The sequence below is a fragment of the Pteropus vampyrus genome, unplaced genomic scaffold (genome assembly GCF_000151845.1).
Source record: "Pteropus vampyrus isolate Shadow unplaced genomic scaffold, Pvam_2.0 Scaffold349, whole genome shotgun sequence".
NCBI lineage: Eukaryota > Metazoa > Chordata > Mammalia > Chiroptera > Pteropodidae > Pteropus > Pteropus vampyrus.
In genome coordinates, this window is record NW_011889130.1 from 1868101 (window position 1) to 1890665 (window position 22565).

Sequence of the window (22565 nt, forward strand, 5' to 3'; positions counted from 1 at the left end):
ACTAAATATTCCTAGGATTCCTGCTCTTCGGCAGGTACAGAATTACCCATTTTCTGATAGGAAACTTGGAGGCACATTTATAGGGTATAACTAAAATATTAAAAAATGGTTGTTCTGTTTAGTTGAAAACTGTTATTACTAAAGAAAATGCCCCCAGTGTTTAGCTATGAGGAATCCATTAGCTGGATTAAGCTAGTTTTGAATGAGATGTTATTATCCAGTGCCCTGCCTGAGGGGAAGACACAGTCAGGATGCAGAAATGTGAGAGGCCTGCTGAGGGCTTGGGGCCCTGGTACCCTCAATAAAAACTGACACGTTGAGAGAGTTGCTGGGACACGTATCCAGAAGGTTTTGAGCCACATAGGCACCAGTCTCAGATCCAGGGTGGCAAAGTGTTTAGGTGTCAGGAGCCACACAAGGGGGCTCCTGTGGTCGACAAACGGTCAGACTTCCCGTAGGGGCAAGCCCTTGGAGCATCCTCCCCCAAGCCTCTGTGTGATAGGGTCACATCATTTTGTTGGGCGCTAGTTCTGAAGTGAGAGATTGAGGTGTCCTTTAAAATGTGTAGCCCTGTCGAGGGCTAGAGACATGTGCTATGCCAAGCCTAGCTGCCTGGAGCTTGGGTTTTAGACCCTGAGAGGAGACTCCAAAGCAAGACCTGAATTTGCAAGTGTGTCCTCTGCTGTTCAGGAGGGAATCGTTTAAGAACCCAGCAACTGAGCCCCAGATTCATTTTTCCAATCAGCTGTATTTTGGAGTAGGAACTGAGTCAGAGTCTAAGCCCTGATTAGCTTCATCAGAACAGGAATGTGTTCGTCAGCCTTCCCTCTCCCAGGCAGAAGCTTTTGAAATTAGAGTTTTGTTTGATTTTTTTTGAATGATTTCTTACTACTTACTATTTAAATAGTAGAAAGCATCGAGCAATCAGGACTTCTACTTCCCTTCAGCCCCACTGAACTCATCTAACACCAGATAACGAGTCAACCGGATGCAGATGTGCACTGAACATGGGAAGCATAACAGTCTTAGGACAAAATTCAGAATTAGTTTGTTTTTAAGTACTAGTAATTGTTCATATTTTTTTTAAGCATAGGACTATTCTGATGTTTAGAAAACCCACAAAACTAAGCCCTAGGGAACAAAATACAAAACAGTGCAAATACAATTTGAGAATAAAACATGAAACCAGCTCTGTCTCCAAATGAGAAAGCAGAAAGGAGCATCAGCTCTCACCAGAAATGAGAAGGGCGTATGAGAATTCTGTTCTCAACATTTTATCCATTTGGCTGTTGAATGGCCAGATCTACTTTCTACTTTTTCTTAGGTTTTGTAATTCTTGGCCCACAGTAAAGTAATTTTGTCAGCATTCATTTATACCACTGGGATATGGGAAATATCAATCACGTATTCTACATAATTGCTTTCCCATTTTTGTACTTTAACCCTTTCTCATCTGGTGTGGTGGCAGGTATCACAGTAGGTGCCTCTCTTGCAGAAGCTTCCAGCACTAGTGCATCCAGCTGGCACAGAGATGGAATGCATAAGAGGATTTGGGAGGTCTGAAATTGCTTTTTTACTTCCAGCTCTGATCAAAGGCCCATCGTCCCTTCGTCAAGATCCAGGTTTACCTTCTCCGTGTCTGTGCTGGACCTTGACCTCAAGCCCTATGAGAGCATCCCTCATCAGTACAAACTGGATGGCAAGATAGTCAACTACTATTCAAAGACTGTACACACCAAAGATGCCACCATGATGTCGACTAGGTTCAAGGAAAGCGAAGATTGCACATTAGTTCTCCATAAGGTCTAACTTCCTTCCTGTGGTGTCTTTGAAACTTGAAGATAGAATGTGAAGGTTGAATGATAGAGCTATTTTCTCTTGTGTTGGGTGACTTTTGGCTGTGAATGTTTTTGCTTTTTAACCACTGTTGAGGTGGGGCTGCTTCTGGGAGATGTGGAATGAAAGAGTACTAGAAATGGACAAGGAATGTGAGATGTGAGCCCTGTGGTATGCTGTGTCTCGGGAGGCCCCTCTGGGCAGTTCTTCCTTCCCGCCCTGGGCTCATGTCTTATCTCTAATACAAAAAGCCTTATTATAAGACCCAAGGTTTGGATCTCCTACCACCAGACTCCTGACATAAAAAACTTGAATTGTCATGTACATCTTAAAATTTGGACTTTTAAGGAAAGATTGATACTACTGGAACTTGCCCAGCTGAGTAACTTGGTCACTTTTTTTAATGCAAGTGACACGTCAGCACAGTTAAGTGGTTCCCTGCTGCAGAGAGTGATGGATTGCTGGTGCAGACATCCGTTCTGAGCACTGTGGACTTGGGGTCCCTGTGGAGGTGCCGTGGCCGCCATTCTGCACAGGGTTGGCAGGGATCGCAGGACTCAGGTCAGGGGTGAACACCACTCATTCGAGCATTGACTTGCATTCTTTTTTTGTTTTGTCTTTTTACAGAATGATTTTAACTTTAGGGGAGACAAGGGATTCTTTCCCACCTAAAATTGCTGCTGTAGAAGCTGGAAGCAGAGCTGTACCACTGAGCTGCTGTGCCCAGGGTGGGTGTCATGGGGGCAGCAGTGTTCCTTCCATCCAGCTCTGTGTTCTTGGCATTTTGGGGTGTTTGGGGAATCTCAGCCAGCTCTCCAGAGCCAGCACTGAGTTTTCTCTCCTCTCGGTACCTGTTGCTCTCTCGGGTTTCACTAAGATGCATGGTGTTTGCAGCCTCAAGTGGTGCTGGGCCACCTCCCTTCTGCAAGATGAGCAACTCCTGGCTGGTACCAAGAGGGCTCTTGTTGGGGTCACCCAAAGTGTGCCTGGCTGCTATGGAAACTGTTGGGAATCTTGGCTTCAGTTTTTTATTCTATGGTAGGTTGTACAGATTTGATTATTTATATCATATTGAGGGACTAATGAAGGCTTATTGTAACATATTATAATATTAGTGAAAACATGGAATTATATGAAAATGCTACATGAAAAATAAGAATATTTTGCTGATTGTAAATTTTTGTGGGGAATTTTGCGATAACTTGAGAATTACACGTTTGAATCAAGCCAGCTCTTCTAGAATTTATTCTTCAGTTCTGCACTAACATTTACTTCTTACTTCTATACTCAGAGAGTCAAAAAGATACTCAAATGACACACACCTTTCGTCATGAGTGTGTTGAGGTTTGGGGGCTTTGGAGACTCCATCTCTAGGGACATGTGGATCTGCATTCTCATGGGCGAGTTACAGGCTCCAGAGTGTGGGGAGGGAAGCAGCTGTCAGTGTTGTTTTGGCTGGAGGTTATTCCTTGGTGCTGTCCTGGGACAGGGGATGGAGTGCATGGGACACAACGATGACACATGGACATGGTCTTGCCCAGCACTACCGTCCACAGAGGACCCTGGGTCCCTGTGCACAGAGCTCTGGAATCCCAGCCCCTTGAGGAGGCTGGCTGGGCGGTGTCCCAGGGTCCATCCCAGCCAGACTGGACAGTCTGAAACGTGGAGTAAGAGCAGCTAGATGAGTGCCCCCTGCTAGGCTGGCCTTAGTCCAACATTGCTATGCTCACTCCACTGCAGCCTCTACCCTGACTGCGGTGTTCACTTCACTTGATTGAAACAATGTTTTCACCAGTTCTAACAACATTTTAAATGGGTGACTGAAGTCAGGGCAGCACTTAGACTCTGGGGGACTTACACAACAACCCTGTTTCTTCTGTGCAGAGGGATGGGGGTACTAAGGCCCTGTGTGGGTGAACAATGCAATCTTTGCAGTCCTACTGCGTTTTTAAAGCTCATGCTTCACTTTTTTGTGGAAGACCAAGAAGAGTGACCATCAGAGGACTCTTGGAGAGGTGCTTTGAACGCCTCCAATGGCTGCTTTCCAGAGCAGGGAGGTGAGGAGGAAGATACATCTGAGGAATGTCTAAGGAATAAAGCTCCAAGAGCCCCCAGGTGCTGGGCAGCTGCCTCTGCCCTTAGACTGGGTGCTGGGCAGGGGTGGGGTGGGGTGGGGTGGGATGATGACACAGCTTCCCGCATCCAAGGACAGACACCCACTCTTGTACTTTCTCAAATATTAACCTTATTTTTAAAAATATACATATCATTCGTTTGGCATTTTGCATTTAAATAGCTGTATTTATTTTTTGTGTCCTGACAGTTTATATGTAATGTGCCACAACTGCTTAGACAACATGTTCTAAAGGTATAGTTTCCCAGTGGAAAATAACATGTTTATATTCAATAAAATCACATGCCTTCTGGTGCAGCATCTGACTCCTATGTGTTCACTGTTCGGGAACTAGTCATTTTTCTCTGTGCAAAGCGACTTTATTAGGCTTTCTAGAGCTGCTTCAATGCCCAGCACTCCTAGCAGGCTTCGGAAGCTGAGAGGAGCAGTTTCTATGACTCCCTTCTTGTCCAACTTCAGGGCTGTAAAGAAAACACACTGGGTAAGAAACTTCACCGAGACCGTTCCTTCCTCCCCAACTGGCCACCCTGAGTGGGAGCCAGGATGACGGTGTCATGACTGTGAACACAGCATTTACCTGTGTGTTAGAGGCAGAGGCAGAACATTCCCCTCGTGCATTCAGCCCAGGAGGCCCATGAGGGAGCGACCCGCGACCGCCCCCCGCCCCGCCCCAGCATGTGCTTTTTCACAGATTATTTTAAAAATATTTTAAAAACTGAGGTAAAAAGTACAATAATGAGATTTTCAACTTGAAAACCAGATGAAATAAGTAGATGTCTCTGTCAGGCACATGAGGAAGTCACCAGAACACCCACACGGAGCCCCTCTCTACCTTGCTGTGGCACGTTGGTGAGAAGATCCAGCTTTGGCAAAATCTTCCCTTCTTCATCTATTTGTATCCTCCAAACGATTACTAATTCAAATCTGAAAGAGGTATGATCCATCACTAAGTGCCTTTGAAACCTGGTTAAAAGAGTAAACTATGCAGCAAGAAGAGGACACCCACCCAGGCAGGAGTGCTGCCCTCCACCCAACCTTCCCGGAGGCCATGCTCAGCTGGCCCTGCTCCTAAAGACATCTACCCACAGATGAAGAGGAAGTATGGTCAGTCAAACATGAATAACACAAACAAACAGGAAAATGGAAATGAAGATCACAGACACTGTTTTGTACCCACTAATATTAGTGTGACAGTACAAGTACAGCAGGACGTAGAGCAACAAAAACTTCCAATTACCAGTGGGAAATATAAATTGATAAACTACTTGGAAAAGAATTTTGCAGTGACAGCTGAATCTACTGCAGGACTCAGGAATTGCACTTCTAGGTATACACCCAAGAGGAGCTTGTATACTCATGTGCCAGGGGACATGAACAGGAAGGTTAGGAATAGTGGAAAACAACCCAAATGCTAAAGACCTGAAGAATGCAGAAATACATATATTCGCCCAATGGAGTATAAGCACTGAAAATGATCTACAGCTACATGTGCCACCAGAGGTGAAATCTGGAAATAACACCTTATTATTAAAACCCAAGTCCCAGAAGCCTTCAAAACTACGACACAATTTTAAGGCTTGAAATCAAAAGATCTTTAGGCGCTCATGTGCAGGTCACCAAGTACATCACATTTAGGCAGACCTCTCCGCGTGCACACACAAGGGCGCCCATGGCACCTGAGAGACCCAGAGGAGTCTTCTCACTCAGCGCTTGTAGCCTCCTGAACTTTTCTGAAATAAGTTGATCATAACAGCTCTACCTCTTCCTGGCCTCCCTTCCGTGGTCCCCTAAGGACCCTGGCAGTGAATCCACCTGCTGGCGTTTTCCTCCCCCTACCAACTATGCAGACATTCACTGTCCCTCTGTTCCCTTTCTCTCGCTCAGTGAGCCCCCCTACCCAGCTGCATATCTGTTATGACTCCACAGACATCTCTCAAGATGTCAGGTAGTGTATATTTGTCTTCTATTTTTATCCTTGTTTTTAACAGGAAACAGCCATCTGATTGCTGGGGAGGGACTTGGCCAGCGAGGCTAGCCTAGTGTGCCATGGGGCATCTGCACTCACCCTGGCTTGCTGGTGCTCTGGATCTTCATGTAGCTGGAGGAGGCTCCCTCAGAGAGGTGCACAGCTGCTGGGTACTTTTCCTATGGGGAGAAAAAAAGTTACAGAGAAATCTGTGGGGCACCGGGATGCTGTTCCAGATGACTAAAAAGAAGTGAGAAACCCTTTTGAGGTGTCTCCCATTCCCTGAAAGTCTTTTAAGTTTCCAATGTGCCAGGCACCTGTATAGCATGTGGCATCGTGGTGCCCTGGCCATGATCATCCACATTTCTGCCTCCTGTGCTCACTGGTGCTGTGGTTCTAGATCTTTCCATTGCTACATGGCCTCTAAGCTGCCACTCTATCAACTCCCCAGTATTAATATGTTACAGAACAACTTTGTTCTAGTGTCACCGGTTTATTCGCCCAAGGTCCTGTAGCATTTGGCCGTCCTGCTTTCTTAGTCCTCTCCAATCGGAGACAGCCCCTCCATCCTTCCCGGAGGCGGCCAGTCAACAGGGACCAGCCGACTCACCAAGGTGATTGCTGACCCTGATGACTGAAATGAGCTGTTGTGTACCAGGTTTCTCATGGTATAGCAACTGTTTTGCTCTACAGCTTTGGCATTTGGCTTTAAAAGTCTTTCAAACTGAAGTCTGTGGGCTAGCCTCCACCACAGTGGATGCTCCCACTTTTCTATCCTCACACTTGCCACCGAACGGCTCCAGCCTGCACATCAGTAACCAGACAGCTCCAGCATAGCGTGAGGCCGGCCGGCTACTCTCCCATCGAACTGTTCATCTCCCCCAGGCACAGTGCCCAACTATTCTGTGTAATGGGTTTTTGGGGAGCATGCCCTGCAAAAAGTCAGCTTCATGATGAAGCAGTGTATCATTTTAGAGTAAAAAATATTCTCTCTAAAAGAGAGAAATGAAGTGGTATTTCAAAAATTTCTAGGCTTGCAAACTCTAAGCAAGGGGTGGCTTTCCCCCACATAATATAATAATTCTGGAAATGTCTGTTATTATCTGTGCAGTAGGCCCAGGGAATCTTTAGTATATCAGAACTGACACCTTAATTTAGACTTGGCTTTCAGGTTATTAGAAAAACAACAGAATGTGCACAACAGATATAGTTACAAGTGGTCCCGTTGTCTCAGTTCTTAGAAACTTTTGTTTGCTCTTATGGGAATAGACTGCAGGGTTGGGGCGATATGAGAGAGACTATTAAAGTAGGCTCCACAGTGAGATTTCAGGTTCCTAGAACACATTTTCTTCCCTGCTCTCACAGTGCCTGCTGCAGAAATGCACACCTGGGCTGATGCTTAAGTCAGATGCAAACCCCTCCATGTTCCAAACCCAAACCTAGCCATGTGGCCACTCTGAGCCTCATGGAAAGCAGCTTCACCTGAGAACTGCTTGGTCTACAAACTAGTCAGAGAACCCCTGAAGACAAGGGGCAGGGCAAAAACTGTGGATGGACAATCTAGGCTTCAGAGGATAGGGCCTTTTGGAGACCACAAGTATTTGGTGAACTGAACTTAATTAAGCTCCATCAAATGAGGTTTTGCGCGGACAAAGATAGGTCACAGCTTTTAAAGGATTAGCCTACATATCAGTGATCTTGTTCCTAGAGTGTGAGTCCAGTGTTCTCAGATACATGTGTGCAAGATGCCGACAGAGCAAGAACACGTCCAAACACCAAGCTGTCCTGAGCAAATACTGGAGTGGGCCTGGTTTAAGCTAATTTCACCGAAACCATTTTTACTTAAAATGTATACCTAAGTGTTTTAAATGGAAACTGCTGGTTGATTTTTAAACCTCAAGCTCTTCCAAATTAATAACAACTGTATGAGGAATGTAGAGGAGAACATGTGAATGTGGCAGTGTAACTTCCAGGCTGAGCTATTGCAGCATGTGGCCTGGGCTGGCTCCAGCATGGGGCCCAAGGCGGTATAAACTGGCTGCAGGCTCAGCCTCCCGGCAAACCTCAAAGCCTCGCTAGGCCTTCTCTTCATGAACAAAAAGAGAGTTTACAGATTTAGAAGCTTTCACTAAAAAATAAATTGTACTCCTTTTATTCTTTTTTTTAACCACTAAAAGTAGAAATGCTGACATTAGGGAGAGGTCAGGCATTCAGCTTGTGTTGCGGAGGAAGTGGGAGAAGGCGGGGGGGATGTGTAGAAAGTTTTCTTTTATACAAGTTAATAATATTGCTGTTTGTCCGACTTCATTCACTTGCCTGGTGACCTCAGATATGTTCAGAGTATGACACATAGGAAGAAAGCCGATGAGCAGCCCAGAGACAACACAAAGAGCAGAGCCTAGACGTGATCACTAATAATTAGAACTACACACTGGACCCATCAGGCTTCCACAGGAAGCTTGTCATAAGCGGTGATTCAAAATGTGTGTTTATTCAGCTGTTTGCCATATGCCTGGAGTTTGCATTCAAGAATTCTCCTGGTGCTTATGATAGAAAAATGGTGGCTGTGAGAATGTTGACAATTTGCTATCTACCCCAGTTTTACGTGAGACCTATTTTGCTGTTGGAATGGCTGCTAGATGCTGGTCCAAAGGGAACAAATTTTTTAACAGAACATTAAAGAAAACCAGCCTTGTGTGCATTATCAGTCACACCAGCCCACTGCTGAGGAGGAACAACCAGATCGCCCCCCCAACCTGCCTCCCCCTTAAACAAATGTGAAATCTTGAATCCTGAGTATAAATGTTCTCTTGAGTGTCAACAGATATGTCAGTTCATCTTGACTTCAATATGTTCCCAAAGATTATGTCTGGCTGACTCAATGATTTTTTTTTTTTTAATTGAGATATAATTCACGTAACAAAATTCACTTCTTTAAAGTGTATAATTCAGTGGGTTTTAGTATATTCACAAGGTTATATAATCATTACTACTTTCTAAATCCAAAACATTTTCATCATCCCCTTAAGAAACCGCGTACCCTTAAGCTAACCTCCCTTAATCCTCTCAGGACCCCCTCGTCCCCACTTAGCCATTAGCAACCACTAATCTCCTGTCTCTATAGATGGCCCTATTCTAGACATGTTATACAAATGGAATCAGTCATACAATATGTGGTCTTTTGTGACTGGCTTCTTTCCCTTAGCATGTTTTTGAGGCTCGTCCATATTACAGCATGTATCATTCTCTTACTTTGCTGAAGACCGTTCTACTGTATGGATATGATAATTTTGTTTATCCATTCATCGGCTGATGAACACGGGTGGTTTTTTCTTCTTGGCTACTGGAAATAATACTGTGATGAACATGTTTATATGAGTTTTTACATGGACATGTATTCATTTCTTTTGATTATATATCTAGGAGTGGAATTGCTAGTAATATGAAACTGTATGTAACGACTTGAGGAACTGCTAAACTGTTTTCCACAGTGTCTGTACAATTTTTAAATTCCATCAGTAGTATATGGGGTTCTGATTTCTCCATCTCCTTGCCAACACTTATTACTTTCCTCTTTTTTTAAAATTCTAGCCATTCTAGTGGGTGTGAGGTGGTATCTCATTGTGGTTTTGATTTGCACTTCCCTGATGGCCAATGATGTAGAACATCTTTACATGTGCTTATTGACCATTGTACACCTTTGGATAAACAACTATTCAGATCCTTTGCCTATTTTTTAAAGGGGTTATTTTCCTGTTTATTATTGAGTTGTAATAGTTCTTTATATATTCCAGATACAAATCACTCATCAGATATATGGTTTTCTAAAATGTTCTTCCGTTCCGTGAATTGTCTTTTTACTTCTTAATGGTGTCACTCAATAAAGTTTTTAGTGAAGAACAATTTATATTGTCCTTTTTTGGCTTGTGCTTTTGGTATCATAGCTAAAAAATGTAATCCAAAGTCACAGAGATTAAACCTATTTTCTTCTAAAAGTTTTATCATTTTAGCTCTTAAAATTGGATATTTGATCCATTTTGAGTTTATTTTTGTGCATGGTATGAAGTAGAGGTCCAATTTCATTCTTTTGCCTGTGAATATCCAATTATTTAAGCGCCAGTTGTTGAAAACACTATTCCTTCCCCATTTGTCTTGGCTCTAGTCTAATTTTAGTAACATTTTGTATTTCGAAGACAGCCTGGTCCAGAGCTATGTGAGATCAGTGAGGTCACACTGTGGGACAGAATTCATCCCTGACTTCTCAACAAATGGTGCTAGGACAATTGGATATTTATATGTAGAAAAATGAACCTCAGTGCTTACCTCATATACACAAAACTACTCCAGATGGATCATAAATATAAATGTAAGAGATAAAATTATAAAACTTCTGAAAGGAAACATAGGAGAAAAATCTTCGTAATCCTAGGTTAACCAAAGATCTTTCAAATACAACACAAAAAGGATCTATAAAAGAAAAATAAATTGGGTAACTGAGAAATTGGTTTCATAATTAGAAACTACTGTGCTTAAAAGCCATTGATAAGAAAAAGGCCAACCTCAGACTAAGCAAAAATATTGGCAAAAACTTGCATTCAAAATACATAAAGAACACTTTATGACTCAGTAATAAGACAAACAACCTAATTTTAAAAAATGGTCAGAAAAGGATTTAAAGATGCTTAACCAAAGATGAGATACAGAAGGCAAAAGATAGTCATTAGGGAAATGCAAATTAAAACCACAATGAGATACCACTACGTACCTACCAGAATGGCTAATATCAAAAATACTAACAATAGCAAGTTTTGGTGGCGATGTGGAGCAACTAGAAATATTATACATTGCTGGTGGGAATTTGATAAGTGTGGCAGCTTCTTATAAAGTTAAACATACACTTATCATATGATCCAGCAGTCCCATGCCTAAGTATTTACCCAAGGAAAATTAAACCATATGTCCATGCAAAAAATTGCATTAATAAAAACCCCAAACTAATAACAGTGAGTGATGCTTTCAAAGCATACACCAGGTCCTATCTCCCCCACAGTGGGTGAAGAAACAACAGGTGCCATCCACACAATGGGACCATGCTCAGCAATGTTATCCACATAACAGCATGGTTCCAGTTATAAGATTCTAGAAAAGAACAGAGCAGGAGTCACCAGGGGGACAGAATGACTGCAAAGACATATGTCAGAACTCAGCAAACTCTATACAGTTAAAGAGGTACATTTTATTGTATGTAAATTAGACCTCAATAAAGCTGACTTTAGAGAGACCACACCCCAGACTCATAATTTTTTCTAAAAGGAATGTTCCTCCACTCTAGGGAACTAGAGTATCTAGCCTTGCTCCCTACAGGTGAACAGCAGTCTTTGTACGGGCCCAGTTGGTACCAAGCATTGTTCTGGAAGTGGGGATCCAGGAGTGAGGAACACATATATATACATCTAGTGGTGGGAGGCCATCTGACAGCATCCTTGAGCAAGTGACACTTGGGTTCAGACCTGAATGTTGGAAAGACAAGGGGGAGGGGACTCTAGGTGGAGAATGGACAGCACAGAGCCAGCCCACAGCAGGAACGAGCTGGCTTATTGAGGTCCCACAAAGCAGCAGGGCAAGTGGTGATATGGAGAAAGGTACAGATGAAGGTGGGAGGTGGTTGGGGCCAGGACATAACAGGCTCACACCCCAGCACCCAGAACGCAGTCTCACTCCAATTCTGACAAGATCATGCTGACTGGCATGTAGAGAGCGGACGAGGTGAGGTGGGCAAGGCAAGGGAGGAAGCAGGGGGGCCTTTGGCCAGGAGTGACAGATGGTTTGCCTGGTGGTAACAATGGGATGTGTTCCTAAAGAAGAATGGACAGGGCTTGCTGGATATAGGGATGTGGAAGAATCAGGGAGAGCAAGGGTGTAGGCGATTGTGCTGGTGGGGAAGAGGTGGCGTGACAGGAAGACATGGGGCTCCTGGCACCAGCTCAGTCTGTGGAAGAAGCGCTCAGCTCAGGGCTGGGAGGATAGGCAAGGTTCCAGGAGGAAGGAGTGAGTGACCCTGTGGCTCTGTCGGTGGTGCTGAGACAAGGGTATTAGTGGGGTGCAGGGCCTTGTGCCAGATTCTGGGGGTGAAGAAGAATCCAAAGTGAGGAGGTGAGACCCATGTACAGGCAATTCTGCCAGGAGGCTGTGTTGCCAGGGGAATAAGGGAACTGGCAGGAGCTGGCAGCGAGGGACGTGAGGTGCTTGCACAGTGTATGTGCTGACTGGAATGATCCATGACAGAGGAGGGAGGAGGAGGCCAACCCTCATATCATCACAGCACAGAAAAGACGTGAGTGGGCTGAGGCAGGGGCAACTAATAAGTTACGTTGTAGATCAAGACCCACAAAATGGAGGCCACCCCTGAGGCCCAGCTCAGGGCACAGATTTAAACCTAAGTTAGCTCGCGCTCACTTACGGATGACACCTGATGCCAATCATAATCTTCCAACTCAGCTGAGCAAGCTCACCTTACCCCAAGAAAACAGGACCTGAGGGCCAATTCTGGCCTGTCTCCCTGCGGCCTCTTTAATGTTCTAGAACACTCCCCCTCAGGAAGAGTGCTCCCTGCTTGCGAGGCACTGGACAGTTTCCCTTGAATAAAGAGCATCAAACTCATTATTAAATTTTATTATTTTTGTCATCTGACACAACACACAGACTCCAAGGACCTGGGCGCAGAAAGAGGAGGAAAAGCCTGCCCGCCTACATCCACAGGCATCACCCACAGCAGCAATAGGTGGGGGCCCTGGCGAGGGACTGCTTAACAGCAAGCTAATGATTTCCTGGGTTCTAGGCATGGGGCATGTGCAGCTCAGAAGGCAGGTTGTCAGAGCCATGCTGGGCATCTGCACTATACCTGCGCCTAAAAATTCTGAGACAAGTGTTCCAAACCTTCCCAAAGTCAGAAGGCTTACAAATGCCTATGACATCCATACTTGGAAGTGCAATTTGCTCTCATTTTGAAAAAGAAACTAACAAATATTAAGTGCCTCCTCTGTACCAGACATGGGTATAGTTTCTTCACACCATTTTATGTCTATACAATCACAGATGCTATATAAAAATCATGCTCTTATGTATGGTTCTGGGGGTGCTCCAAAGCTGCAGCCACTATGCCTGGGTACGTAAGACCTTCTGTCAACTCCCTGCAGGCATGCCCACACCCATGGTCACTTGCTGTTTCTAGTTCAAGCTGCAGATGTGCAGTAGGCGTTGCCTCAAGTGGGGCCATCCTCCTGCCTGTGCCCACTGCAGGCCCCCTGTCCCCTAGTTTGCAGTTTGGAAAGTGCAGGCCTCTCAGGTTGCGGTAGGGCCTCAGACCGCTTCTGACATCTCCCCATGATGCCATGCCAGGAGTGCCATGGAAATAAATGATGCTGTTTCGATGCCCAAAGTCACTCTTTTCCATCTGTAATTGGTGTTTTCTGAGGGGACATCCTGAGACCAGGCCATTGTCTGGCTCTTCATTGGATGTCTACTCACCACATGAGGGCTACCAAAGGGTGACTGTCTCCCTCATTCCTTCCACATCCAATCAGTGACTTTCCACCAGAAGAATGAGTTTTCCTTTACCCCTAAACAGTATATCAGTACTGACTTACAGGTTACTAATTTATTCAGTGGGAATCGGCATTTCTCCAAAGAGCTGAGGGTATTTAGAAACCAAGACTGGGACTCCTAGCAACTAGGGCTTTTGTGTTTCCAGGCCCTCTCAAGGAAAAGAGTTCAGAAAGACAAGGTGGTGTGACACATGTACCAGCATGCCACCATGGCCCCTTCCTCATCCTCTTGAGCACACATACGAAAAAAAACAAGTGTAACCAGAGTAAACCCAGGGCTGAGGTTCTTGATCTTCCACAATGGGTGAGCCACAGCAAGTGAGTGCCCTTCCACCACCTCCAATGCAGTAAGTACATCAAGGAGCACACAGATGAAAATATTCAGGAAGGCCTAGCTCTTAAGCCTCCACTTTCAACAAAAGTGATGATGTTTGACAACCAGTTCCAATGTGATGATCTTATCATTCACCCTTTGGAAAGTCAGGGCATTTAACGGCTTCATCCTATGCAGCTGGATCACAAGAATAAACTGAGAAAACTCAATATGCCTATCCTTATTAATTTCTTAGATATCTTGGTAAGGAGCCCTGGGAGTATAAAATGACAAGAGAAGCTAGATCTTGAGCTGATCTTTGTACATGTGCATCATCTCATAAACGAATGCCAACCCCATCAAGCAAGAGAGACCTTGAGAGTCATGATGGAGATGCAGAAATGCTGACGCCTCGAAACAGCTGAGAGGTTTCAAAAGCATCTGGAATGAGTCATTAAGATGATTCGAATTGGTTGGCTTCTTTGCCTGATGATTTGCACCATTCAGAAGGAGGGATAAGAGTAAAAACTGAACCAATGGATGCTGATGATAGCAACAATTGTACTGGATGGAATGAACAACAAAGAGAAAATTCAGGTCATCGGAGAGACCAGATTATGCTGCCTCATGTGTTATAATTAATGGCATGAATGAAAGACAGTGAAGGATGTTTCTTTTTCTTTAGGTTTTTTTCATTTCAGTAAATAGCATCATACATTAGTTAATTTGCTCTTGGAGAGTCTTAAAAGAAATATAACTAAGAGTTATGTAAATGGGTTCACTCTCCGACTTTATCAATTATGAGACGTCCCAGGCAGTAATTTCACTTTATGGCAAGCATAGGCAAATAAGTATGACTACTACGAATGATCAACTAAAAAAGCAACGTGCTGCTATTGCACGGAACATTCCTGTTTTTGGAGTAGCAATAAATGTTGAAGAGAATTCTCAGTAATAGCAAGCTTTCATCCTTGAAATGTAGATTTATTTATATTATCTATCATTCAATAGATAAATAAAGGATATCAAGCTGTTAAAAAACAAGCACGAGATCACTCCCAGGGCCCTCTAATCCTTATCCCTTCCCTGGCTGCAAATTGCCACCCTCTTTACTCTCAATGCATTTACTGGGTCAGCCACTCTAGTCTTCCAGAAGCCCCTACTCTGACCCTCACAGCATGCTGGCACCTCTGTGAGGGAAGAGAAAGCAGAGGGTAAGAAAGCACATTATCTGTGAAAAATCTAATGATGCGCACAACTACAACACAGCTGGCATTCATTTGGCATTTACTGAGAAAGTTTTCTGGGCAAGTGCTGACCAGGTGCTCTGTCCTCTTGGTCACAGGAAGGGCTGTGGTTGTGAGGAGGGGTCTCAGACTGTGACAAGCTATCGCAGGGAAGAAATGACTACTCTAGGGCAATTCTGGAAAGGAAATCCTTCGCATCATCACATATGCCTGAAGTAATGGCTGCAGCATTTGATGTCCCAGGAAATCTGGAAATTTCCCAATCAGCACAATAACCAGAAGAAATTAAAGTTTCTCATTTCAACAAAGTGCAATCATGACACACTATCCAAGCGAAATTTTAACAAAACCCTCCAAGGTACAAGACTGGATAAAAGGAGTCTTACTTTTAAATATTTTGATTACATAGAAGATGGAAAGACTACACTTCCAAGTCTAATGGTACGAACTTAATTTTGACAAGTTTTTCTAGACTATTTATGTGGTTAAAGTAAACATCCCATGAGGTAAGATGAAGTGCTATGTTGCTGAATTACCTCTTATAAACCACATTGCCCCAATTTTCCTGGACAGGGTCCTAAGGATGAGACACAGACTCAGCTCCACACGTGTCTGTACATGAGAGGCCCTGGTTGGTAAAATAAGGGGCACAGCAGCTCACCAGGGTGGGGGGCAGAGACCAGACCTATGGCTGGGTTAACACAGTGTCCCCAAGCTCTCTCAGACGCAGGCTCCTGGGAGCCCTGTACCACAGGAACCACCCCAAAAATAATTGAGAAATGCTCCGTAGCTTTGTTAGGGTATCGTTGGTCTGGAAGGAGATAAAAAAATGTTGCTTATTGAAACAAAACAACCAGGAGACCTCTATTCCAAGCCCATAGTGGCTCACAAACCCGAGAAAGCCAAAGGATGTCATTGCAGCACACACTGCAGATCACACACAAATCTCTGGGCATGACTCATGGGTGTCTTCCGGCACCAACACCCCAGGACACCCAAAGGCCTGTCCAAATATCCTGCGCTGCGCCAGCCCCGAGTACAGCCCATCCTGGTGCCTGCTCAGCCCTGGGCTGCTTCAGAATAGACCCATCCCTTTGCCTCATCTCCTCTTCATCCCGTTTTGTTTTGTGAGACTTGGGAAGAATCAGAGGATCTCAGTGACCCACATTTTAGAAATATATTCCAATAGCATTTTTAAAGTAAAGACTTGGGGGGTTTTATTAACAGAAAGTCTCATATGAAGGGTCGATGTGCCACCAGGAAGAGGGAGGCACTGGAGTAAGGGCGGCAAATTTCAACTACTATAAATTCTGCGGCTCCTGTATCTGCATGGTTGGCCAGCTAAAATGGTTTTTACATTTGTAAATGATCTAAAAAAATCAAACAAAGTGTGCCATGTGAAAATCATATGAAATTCAAACTTCAATGTCCATAATAAAGTCCTGTTGGAATGCAGGCACGTTCACTCACTTGGGCACAATCTGTGACTGCTTTTGTGCTGCGATGAGAGAACTCATGGCCAAAGGCCAACAGGTACTGTCTGGCTGTCCTGCAGAAGAAGTCTGGCAGACCAGGTCGTCCAGAGGGGCACGTGGAGCTTCAGACAGCCCAAATGTTCCTCAGAGAGGAGGAAACCCCAAGAATGGAGAGAGCAGGGTCCGAGGCAAGAGCTCAAGCCAGAGAAGAGAAGGGAACTGCACCACATGTTTAACTGTGTTTCCTTTTGGGAAGTGACCCGAAGAAACAAGTATAGCAGATATATATATATATATACACATAGATATATATATACACATAGATATATATATATATATATATCTATGATATATATATATATATCTATGTGTATATATATATATATCTCCACAAAAAACTACCACCCAAGTCCCACCTGGATGGCCTAGTGATTATTCAGCCTGGGGCAGGGGCCTGTGAAGAGGGGACAGGTGCAGCCCTGAATGCATTTGTCCTGTGTAGCCATAGGAATAAACCAAGACACACGGTGGGACTTTCCCGCTCAGTAAGAATCTTACTCCCTCACACGTTCTCCATTTCACCCAGGACAGTGTCCTCCTTAGCCCTAAGACTGAAATGTACTTTCTTTCTTTTCTTCTTTTGTACTCCATTTTCCATTCCTCAAATGCCTTCCTGTTTCCAGGACTCCCTTCGGAGTCCAGTTCAAGTGTCATTTCTGTGCTTCTGTACTGATTACTGAATGGTTCTCAAACCTCTAAGGAAGAAATTCCTCATTCCCAAATCCATATTTCTTTCTACTTCTTTATTTTTTGCTACATATTTTTCATATTTCTTTTAAATTGTATTAAGCTAGAAACATTCCTCAAAAAACCCCTCAGTTACTTATTTTATAATTGCATGTTTAAATTTTATTTGTTGTTTGTCTGTAATCTTTGGTACCAATAGCGATTTCTGGCCCAGGAAACACAGCGAGTTCTGAGTTGTCCTGTCACCCAGGATGCCATCTTTTGACTTCATTCCAACCGAACCTGCTCAATGGTGAGACCAATACTGCCTTTTCTGATGTCCAATAGCACACCACTCCCCCACTCTTCCCAAAGAAAACTAGGATGTGTTATGTCCCCTTCTAATTGCTCCATCCTGGCATGATTCCTCCACACTCCCACCCTACTCCCAGACTATCCAGAGGGTTTTCTCATGGGAATCCCTCTACCTTTGCTAGAGCCATTGCTGAAAGCAGCTCTGAGATGCAGGGAGGACAGCGCTGGGTTGTGGCCCACAAACCTTTTGCCCTCATCCATCCTTCCCAATCCTAGGGACCCAAGGGAAGAGTGAGAGCCTCTCCTGCCTTGGCCAGCCCAGATCACACAGGCAGAAACCCCGGTGCTCTCCAAAGCCGCATGCACTTAGAGTTCCTCCTCAGCCAGTTTGGGGGTGGGGGGAGGGGTGGGAAATTCCCCTATAGCAAGCAGCACTTTCAGGAAATCAAGGAGTTGCTGACTGGAGAGATCACAACATGAAATATGGCCATAAATACTTTGTCTAGAGAATGGAATTAAAAGAAGGAGAAGGATATGGGAATCCAAGAAAGGAATAAAGCTTACAAATATAAGTCTTTTATACCTTCCCATTTTAGAATGAAAAGGGGAAAATTAGGCAAACAAATTTAGTCAAATGTACAGCTAAGAAATGCATGCTCTGCAATCAATGTGAAGGCAAATGTACCCTTAAAAATAAACCCTGAATTCAGATGACAAGACAATGAACATGACTTCAGGTGGGAATAAGTCCTAGCAGTAGTTTTGTTTTTAAGGGTGTTCTAAACTAATTGGGTAGCAACTGTATGCTCGGAAAAATAGTTCTGTTTCCTCCTAGACTAATAATTAAAAAGGTATGCCAAACTGGTTTCTTTTAAAAGTCAGAAATAATCATTAAGAAGCTGAATGCACACACATATATAAACATAATAATCAATGTTAGAAACTCTTTAGAGGTAAATTCATGACTTCATACAGTTATTAATATAGAATTATGCAAGCAAAATAATGCAGATAATGAAAGTAGTATTCCAGATATTCACTGACAATTTTATCATTACTAAGGTTTAAACTCTCTCATTATTTCATAAATCTCAAAGTAACTGAAAATTGAAACTGCTATAACTTAGTTATTATGGTCTCACTTAAAATTTTTTCATGGAATCACACTTTAATTTTTAAAGTCTTATGTTTCTTTTTCAAAAGATAACATACACACACACCGCCACACACAATTTATCGACTCCTCAATCTCTGCAGGCTCCATGCTCTTGACATGTTCATTCAACCCTGATAGCATATGAAATCATCGGTATAATGCCCATTTAAATGAAACTGAGGCTCAAAAAATTAAGATACTTGCTCAAGATCAGACAGGTAAATTGATTGGCAATCACGTTCCAAAACATTCTACCATATAACACTTCTAAATTCAAATATATTTGTAATACACAGGTCGAATGTTACTACAATTAACTTATAACATAATTCATGCTGGCAACTGACTTTGATGGTAGCAACAAAAAAATTTTGTTGGGAAACATAATTACCCCTACGAGTTTGTTCATATATTCCATATAGTGTACTAAACACGAATAAGACCTAAGTCCCCAAGTGCAAAGGGCTCCTGATATAGTAAAAGAAACTTGCTGTGTCTATTTTCTATTAAAAGTCCTCAGTTTCTCTCCACAGGAGGCATGGACCAGATTCCAGGCCCTTTCTAGTGGTTCCTATCTTTTTCAGACAGGTGTTCTATTGGGGGTGGGGGTGTGGAGTGGGGATGGACTGACTCTTATACAAATTTTACACTAATTCTTCTCCTATCCACAGGCTTATTTTCATAGGTTCCACAGAACAAATCAGCTGCCTTCAAGGCTTGGGTCACTATACTTTCATCTGCTTCCTGGCTTCCAGTATGTTAGTGTTGCCTTCCTTCCACCCATTCTTCAGCCTTATGCATTATGCCTTTTAAAACTCTACTGTTATTTCAGAAGGGTTTTGGCAGGGTGCCTAATAAAGGCTGTGTGTTTCAATCTTGCATTTTTGAGGGCTTTCGTGTTTAGTAATATTTTTAATTGTCCCTGATACTTGATGAATAGTTTGGGTATGGAAGCTAAGGTTTAAATAATATTTAAATTACATTTTAAAGAGCTGATGATATATGTCCAAACTTGTACTCTAGAGCCGTATGTTAAATGGCTTCAGTTTTTAAAATGGGAAGAAAATAAATGAACCATGAAGTCAACACCTGCAAACCCCCACCTCTGGGGTAAAATAAAATAGGGTGTAATTTATGTAAATAAAATTTTAAATGGTTAAAATGTTATATTACATCAAAAGCCGATGGTCAAGGCAAAAATAAAATAAAATAAATAAAATAAAATAAAATAAATATTGGACAAGAAAATTAAAACATGAGGAGGGAAAACAAGCCTTAGTAAAACAGTTCAAAGAACAATGATTTATTCTATTTGCAAAATAGTTCTAGCTTTGCCAGATCTTTACATAGTGAATCACAGGACACTTTTATGAGGTGGGAATATAAAATTACGTCCATTTTAAAAGTAAGATAAATAAAGGTCAGAGATACACAAGGCTGCTCCAGTGACCCGGAGCCCAAAGTAAAGAAGCCAACTTGAGCTGGCCTCCTAATCCTAATGCCTTTTTTTGAAGCAAATTTCAGGTGACCTGTGGTCCAGCTCAGTGTTAGAATGAAGGGAGACTGGAGTGAATTCACTCTGAACTAAGAAAGTTTATACTTCCAGGGACCCTCTGTGTATGGGCTCCTTCCAAGGAACCTATATCAAATTTTTTAAAAAGATAAACTGTACTTTTTAGAAGTTTTAGATTGACAGAAAAATTGGGAAGATAGTACAGAGTTCTCATATTAACATCTAACACTGATGTGGTATATTTGTTATAATTAATGAACCAATATCAGTGCATCACTTTTATAATTAAATCGAATACTTTATTCAGCTTTCCTTAGTTTTTACTTAATGTCCTTTTTCTGTTTCAGGATTCTCATCCAGGATCCCAGATGACATTGAGATTAATGAGAGGTAAGAAACTGACCTAATAGGTGCCTAATAAGCACCTAATAGATGCTTATTCTGTACCTTCCTCTTTATATCCTGCCACAGTTTTTAAGAATTATGCTTAGTTATTTTAATAAGGGGCTCCCATTTTCTACTTAAAGAATCTTAGGAGAAAATACATAGTTGTTCTTTGGATCCTAGAATAACTCGCGTCTTGTTGTCTGGCCACAAACCACATAACTAGCACCCCGAACCCCTGCCCACCACCATTACTACAGGCTTCCACTGCTGGCCTGGGCAGGAGGGAGGAGCCAGCTGATCCTAGGCTTGACTTCAGACTCAAAACATAACAGAGCAGTAGCAAACACTGAAAAAACTTTCATTTATTCATTTCTTTACAGACCATCCATGAATTGGCTTGGCAAAACGGATCTTATAATGAATGACTCATATTTTAGCGTGGAATATCTCTCGAATTAGAGGAATTGTGTGCAGAAAGATTTTATTTGCTGCCCTGGAACTGCTTTATTTTCCTAGAGGACCCCTTAATAAAAGTATTTCGAGCTCATCCTCTAACACATGATGGGGTCTACATACTATGAACTTGGATTGACTCATTCATTCACTCAAAATGGTTATTTTCAGAATGTCTAGTGTGTGGAGCTTCTGTGGACTGTCAGACCTGTTTTTCTTTGCCCAGTGTACTTTCTCATCGCCCTTCTTCTGGCAGCAGACTTGTTCCTGTTCACAGGATTGGCTCAGGTCACCTCAGAATTGCTAGCTCCTCACTAATAGCGAAAAGCCTGCCCTGGGCCAACTGACAGGTGGAGTCTGCGAGGAGGAAGGCTTTTCCTGCACGGCTCACCCAGCTGGGAAGAGATGACCCAACGGCTGCAGATGACCTCTTCTCAGCTGTGTGAGGTTTGTGTGCTGCCCTGGCAGAAAGCCTGCAGAGATGAGGAGCTCTCGGTGGAGAGAGAACTCTCCATCATGGTGCAACCCCCCAAGATCCCCAAGCTGGGCAACTCTTTCTTTGATTGTTGGACCTACTCCTGCCCTCTACTACTCCTGTAGCCACAAACTTCTTTGCTAAGTAAGCCATTGTGCGTTGGATTTCTGTCCCATCTTCTGTCACTTGTGTTAAAAGAGCTCTAATGAAAAGTCCAGGCATTTTGTTAAATGCTGGGTACACCCTTGTGAACAAAGTAACACTGAACATCAGGGAAATGCAAATAAAAATCACAATGGATTATGACAACATACACATCTGAATGGCTACAAATCACAACAGCACTATTTATAATCATCAGAACCTGGAAAGGCCCAGAAACAGAGAACTGGGTAAATGATCCAACTACGTATTTGTGATGTTTGCCCTTTTCTGTATGTATATATTTAAACAAAAAATTAAAACACAAAAGACAGCATCCCTGAGCTTATGAAGCATAGGCTCTAGCAGAAAAGACAGAAAATAAATAAGTAAATACACAAATGCCTCCATTCTGCTGTTACTATCTAGGGTGGAGAAGGCTTAGTTCTTTTTCCATCTGGAAGCCCTGTAGCCATCTCGATTATTTCACTGTCTCTCTTTAAGTCTCTTCCAATTCTGTCATATCCATCTTGCAGTGACCATAAATGCAGGGAATATTGTGTACAGATTCTCTAGAATTTGGTACAAAGAACATAAAATCTGTTTTGTTTTTCTGATCTTCCTGGATTAAGACTAGCAATCTTCAAGTCTTTCTTGATGTGGAGGTATCTGAAATACTGTTTTTGGAAGCAGTCACTATGCCTTTTTTGGGTCGTAATTAATAAACAAGGGCACATTTGTCAATGGGCGGTTTTTGGATTTTTTTCCCTGAAGGTCTTATTCGATGCACAATGATTTTGGATTCCTTTTCTGCATGTTCCAAA

At 42.9% G+C, this 22565-nt stretch overlaps 2 protein-coding genes and 1 pseudogene across 7 annotated transcripts in view; 2 read left to right on the forward strand and 1 right to left on the reverse strand.

The window, feature by feature from the left end:
- LOC105304687 (inositol-pentakisphosphate 2-kinase) overlaps nucleotides 1–4267 on the forward strand; it is a 125141-nt gene extending 120874 nt beyond the window's left edge. For 4 of the 5 annotated variants that reach the window (XM_023522558.1, XM_023522557.1, XM_023522555.1 and 1 more), the window contains one exon: nucleotides 1584–4267. In XM_023522558.1, the coding sequence (XP_023378326.1) occupies nucleotides 1584–1809 (226 nt within the window). In that variant the 3' untranslated portion in view covers nucleotides 1810–4267. The remainder of the gene's footprint in view (nucleotides 1–1583) is intronic. The other variant, XM_011378959.2, reaches the window with a different exon arrangement.
- CENPP (centromere protein P) overlaps nucleotides 4110–22565 on the reverse strand; it is a 206151-nt gene continuing 187695 nt past the window's right edge. Inside the window, exons 6-8 of one of the 2 annotated variants that reach the window (XM_011378955.2) lie at nucleotides 6036–6115; nucleotides 4803–4894; nucleotides 4110–4431 (exon numbers count right to left, since the gene is read on the reverse strand). In XM_011378955.2, coding sequence (XP_011377257.1) covers nucleotides 4301–4431; nucleotides 4803–4894; nucleotides 6036–6115 — 303 coding nt within the window. In that variant the 3' untranslated portion in view covers nucleotides 4110–4300. Of the gene's footprint in view, nucleotides 4432–4802; nucleotides 4934–6035; nucleotides 6116–22565 lie in introns of both variants that reach the window. The other variant, XM_023522566.1, reaches the window with a different exon arrangement.
- On the forward strand, nucleotides 13150–15313 carry LOC111731102 (annotated as a pseudogene).